This window comes from Henckelia pumila, chromosome 3 (genome assembly GCF_033568475.1).
Source record: "Henckelia pumila isolate YLH828 chromosome 3, ASM3356847v2, whole genome shotgun sequence".
Classification (NCBI taxonomy): Eukaryota; Viridiplantae; Streptophyta; class Magnoliopsida; order Lamiales; family Gesneriaceae; genus Henckelia; species Henckelia pumila.
Genome location: NC_133122.1, coordinates 67,796,666 through 67,801,466, shown reverse-complemented (window position 1 = coordinate 67,801,466; position 4,801 = coordinate 67,796,666). Strand labels below are relative to the sequence as shown.

At 35.2% G+C, this 4,801-nt stretch overlaps 1 protein-coding gene across 1 annotated transcript; it reads right to left on the bottom strand.

The window, feature by feature from the left end:
* Positions 1-452: 452 nt before the first annotated feature.
* LOC140892553 (E3 ubiquitin-protein ligase PUB24-like) lies at positions 453-1,891 on the bottom strand. Its single transcript, XM_073301478.1, has one exon. It carries the CDS (start codon positions 1,856-1,858, stop codon positions 611-613), a length of 1,248 nt encoding a protein of 415 aa, XP_073157579.1. The 5' UTR covers positions 1,859-1,891; the 3' UTR covers positions 453-610.
* Between the last annotated feature and the right edge of the window lie 2,910 nt (positions 1,892-4,801).

Sequence of the window (4,801 nt, the reverse complement as noted above, 5' to 3'; positions counted from 1 at the left end):
TAAAAAATAAAACCAATAATTTGCACATAAACCACTTCCAATAATTTGGATACTAAAATCTTATGAGAAAATTGTTTTTCCTGGTCTTATTGTTTTGTTTTTTTGCAATTTTGGTTCTATATATTATAAATCCTAGTTTTAATCTCTTATCTTTGTTGTTTAAGTAATCTTAATACTTTTTCCAACTTGGTAATAACATAAAACCAATGCAGTACCGATGTGGCGCTATTTTGTATTTAATGTCACATCAGTATATCTAACGAAAAAGACCTAATTAAAAAAATTAAAAAATAATTACAGGACTAAAACTGAAATTTAATAAAATATTAAACTAAAATCGCAAAATGAGAAAATTAAAAGACCAAAAAATAAAGTTTTGTCATATCTTATTTAGGCCAATTTATCGAATGCTTTTTGGAACCGACACATACGAGAAATATAAAGACTTCACATGAAGCAAATCTTAAACAGCATCAATCCCAAAAACATCAACTGTATCAACTTACATAATTACACATATATTAAAAATTTTACTTAAATCTTTTCTGTATAAAAAATTCTTCATTCTGCTCACACTTTCTGAGAACCAAGAATTACACTCAAATAAACATCATTTCCCTCTAAAAGAACCTGCACCTTGTGTGTACCTCATCAAGACAGCAACTTCAACAGAAGGTGCCTCCTTCCAAACATCGTAATGTGTCCTCAAAATCTCTCTCACCTTATCCTTCGTATGCGCCTCGCCATCCGCCTGCATCACCAGGCAAAGCTTCGGCACCATCCCAGCCCTCACCAGTTCTTGGATCACACCATTGGTGCCAGAGTACCTGCAAATCTGCCAGATTATGGTGACTGCTCGATCGTCCACCGCCGGAGAAACCTTCAAAATCCTCCTCGTCACAACCACCACACCCAACGCGTGATTCAGGAGCTGAGCCCGACCGTCTGCGCTCGAACACAAGTGACACAAGATTCCCAGGACAAGTTCCGTCGTTTTCTTGTCCGTGTTCCTGAGTTCTACGTCGATCAACCCAGAAACCGCGCCCGATTCCACCATGATCACGCGGTTTCTTCCCCAGGGGCAGGAATCCAACAAGGCGTGGAGAAGAGCAGTCGTGCCCTGTTGGCAGACGCGGGCTTGTCGAAGATTCGACACCAGGTTTCCGAAGAACTCTGGCTTCAGTCTCTCCAGCATGCCGGGGCTCGTTTTCTGCACAGCGATTTTCACCGCATAAGCTGCGTGGGATTTCACTGCTGAGTTTTCTTGGAAAACAGGATTCTCCAGAACCCAAACCAAAGACTCAAAGATCTCGTCTTTTTCGGTCAAGTTACCCTTGGACTGGCTCAGTAGTTTCCGAACATTGTAAAACAAACCAAGCGCTTCTTCCAGCCCATTCGTCTCGCCAGTTTTGTAACAAGAAATGATGAAAGATACCAACACTGCGCCTAATCCAGCTTCCACCATGTAAACCCGATTCCTGTCGTGCTCCAGGGCCAGAGCTTCCAATTTCTGCAGCGTTTGTATCTTCAAAACCGGGACACACAGGTCCCTGATCAGATTGATCATGTAGAATTTGTCGCGAGTGGGCTTGGGGGTCGGGATCTGGTCTATCATACAGGATGCATTTACAGTACACCAGGCCTTGATCAATCTTCGCAACGTGTGATTCGGGGTCAAATCCGAATCTCTGGGCAGAGCCTGCTTACTGACGGGGCAGATGGTGTTGTGGTTCTTGAATAGCCAGTGTTCGATGCTTTCTCGATCGTAAGTAATCCCGGAAATGGCCGTCACGGGATCTTTCATGATTTGGAGAGAAATCGGGCAGATGAAGTACTCGGGGACTTCTATGTTATCCATGGATACAAAATAATCTTGATCAAATATAATGATTATATATATATATATATATATATATATATTATATATATATATATATATATATATATATATATATTTCAAGAAGTTGAACTGGGGCATATAATACATATGATTGTATAATATATCTGTATTAGTGTGTATATGTTTGAAAATTTGGAACGAAATTGGAGTCAAATTCTCACTTTAATTCGGTGGTCCAAACTTGTAAAATATAATTTTGTGAATCTAAATTCAAACCACGGAGAGTTTTTACTGATTCCAATCCCATGGCATTTAATAATACGTGGTATATATTGGTATAAGTAGGAGAGTAGCATTTAATATGCTACAAGAAACTAATTCCGATTTTTCAACGCTTTATGCAGGCTGTGTTAAACACGTTAAATTATTGTAAAATTATACTTGAAACTCTGAATAAAACTGCTTTCCAGATTATATATTTCAATATAAATCATTTAGAAAGCAAAACTTTTGATCTTTTTTGACGTAATTATAATATATACTTTATTACAGTGCTAAATTAAATCAAAATAAGCATGGAATAAAATAAATTATTAATTACATCCAACTTGGTGATACTAATACTCACTAAAATTTGAGGGTCGAATTCAAAGTTCGAGTATAACCTAAGCTCAAAGTTTCAAGTTCGGAGTGAACCTGAAACCAAGCAAAAGTGTTAGAGAGGGTCGAGAGGTTGTCCCGGCATCGCCTCTCCGACGCTTAAGTCGGAGTCGGAAAATAAATAAGTGAAGAGAAGAGAGTTTGAGTGTCCCTCAAAAATAAAAGTAATTAGTTGCAAATAAAGTGAGCAAACTCGATATTTGTAGGAGAGAATGTAGAGGACCACACATATTCTGTAAAGGGTCACGTGAGTGAGACTCACATGCTTTTTCATCCGAGACTCAACCTTCTAGGGTGGTTCAAAGTGTGACCTCGCCCTTAAGTGAGGGTGAAACTATGGGCTCACCCATCTCGGGTAGGCTCTACCTTAGCTACTCTCATCGTCATCCTCAACTTCTTGGCTCATCCCCACATCCTATGCTTCTCAACTCATAGACTCATTCTAAGCTCATTCGCAAATTCTCCCTTCCAAACTCTCAAGCTCATCCCTAATTTCTTAGTCACTTCTTAACTCATTTTCACCTTTGTCAGTTCCTTTTGTTACAAATGGCACAATTTCAACACCTACTCTCATTGGCCGATCACACCACTTAGAGTTGCACTCGAGCCTTTTTTCTTGGCTCTGAACTCCAATTGGATCTAAGTATGTGATGAGCCAACTCGTGGGGTATCAGATGGGTATTTCTCAATTAACATTTGGTAAACCAATAATTAATTAGAGTAAAACTTAAAAGTTTGATAGATCAATAAACGAAACTTAAGAGAGTTTTTCGAAGATTAATTCAAAGTAAGATATTGAATAATTTGAAATTTTAGTCAAATTAATAGAAAGGAAAAAAAAATCACAAATAATAATGTCCTTCTCCTTGTCAAAAGCTGAGTCAAGGATAACAGAATTAATTCACGAAGTCGCATTTGCTTAACAGCCACTTTTGTGGGACTCAAGCGGCGTCAATATTTAAATTTAATAGAGTCAATTAGGTATTTTAAATTGGTAGGACAAATTGGTGGGACAGTGAGAATAGTCATTTCCAATTTTGAATAATTTTAAAAATGATGTGAATCAAAATATCACAAATATATAATTGATAGAAAACTTCATATTTTCAATTTATCAAATATCAAAACTATTGATAGACTAGTCGTATCCGCACATGATAGAGACACATTTGTAAATAGGTTAATAAGATCCTATACTATAGGTATTACGTGCCCAAATCATGTATCCGATATGAAAGAAATACTTCCGTAAAATGTGGGTCAACACAAAAAATCACATATCCGCACATGTATTGCGCGTGTTATTAAAACATGAATTATTGTTGTTCTTGTTATATTTTTATTTTTAAAAATATTTAAATTTAAAATTAAAATGTAGATACGAAAAATGTAGAAAATAATTTACACATTAAGTTTAAAATAGAGATATTTCTTTTGCTTTTTTGTTTGTCTTTTGAAAGATATTTTAGATAATTCTTCTTTAGCTTCACCAAATCAATTTTAATTTGGTTACTAAGAAATGATCTTCTTTAATAAGATAATAAGATAACCGCTGATAATAGCCTTTAAATAGAAAACTAAAATCTAATTTAAACAAGACATTCAATTATCTTAGTATGTTTTGAGAGAAATGATTTTAAAGAGTTAAAATTATTAAGTTTGATGTGTTTTTGGATTCAAAATCTTAAACAAGGGTTTTACGTTATGATCACGTCCTACACATGTTTTAAGATTTTTTATTGTACTCATTTTTATTTGAATATGCGTGTTGCATCATAAAACTCACTATATATGCTTGAATGGTATAGGTTAAGAAGATTTTATTAATGATATTTGTGAGGGTTCATTATCTTAATCAACATTAATTAACATGCAACCATATTAAGCAATAAACAACAGAAAAGTGAGTTCAAATTTGCATTTGGGATTATGAAAATTTAGGCATGACATTTCCGTAAATAGAACATACATAAAATATCGAATACTCAAAATAATTCAACAATGCCCTCAAAAAACATAACATATATACACCAGTGTCGTCCATGCACAATCACTAAAGGTAAAGAAACCGAAAATATCATAGAGCCAACAAGGCTAAATAAAGACATAATAAAATCCTCAAAATAATCTAAACACACTATACAAATACTTGAGGCATTCTCCGTACATGTATAACTTCAAACTCCATATACACATAATATTTGTGAGACAACATGATGATAAAGTACTTAAAAAACTAAGATCACTCTCAAGAAGCTCTGGTACTTCCTAATGCTTTCTCTTGAGCATCTGAAGTCGAAC

Coding starts and splice junctions, on each gene's coding strand:
- LOC140892553 (XM_073301478.1), bottom strand. CDS start 1,858: ATGGATAACATAGAAGTCCCCGAGTACTTCATCTGCCCGATTTCTCTC.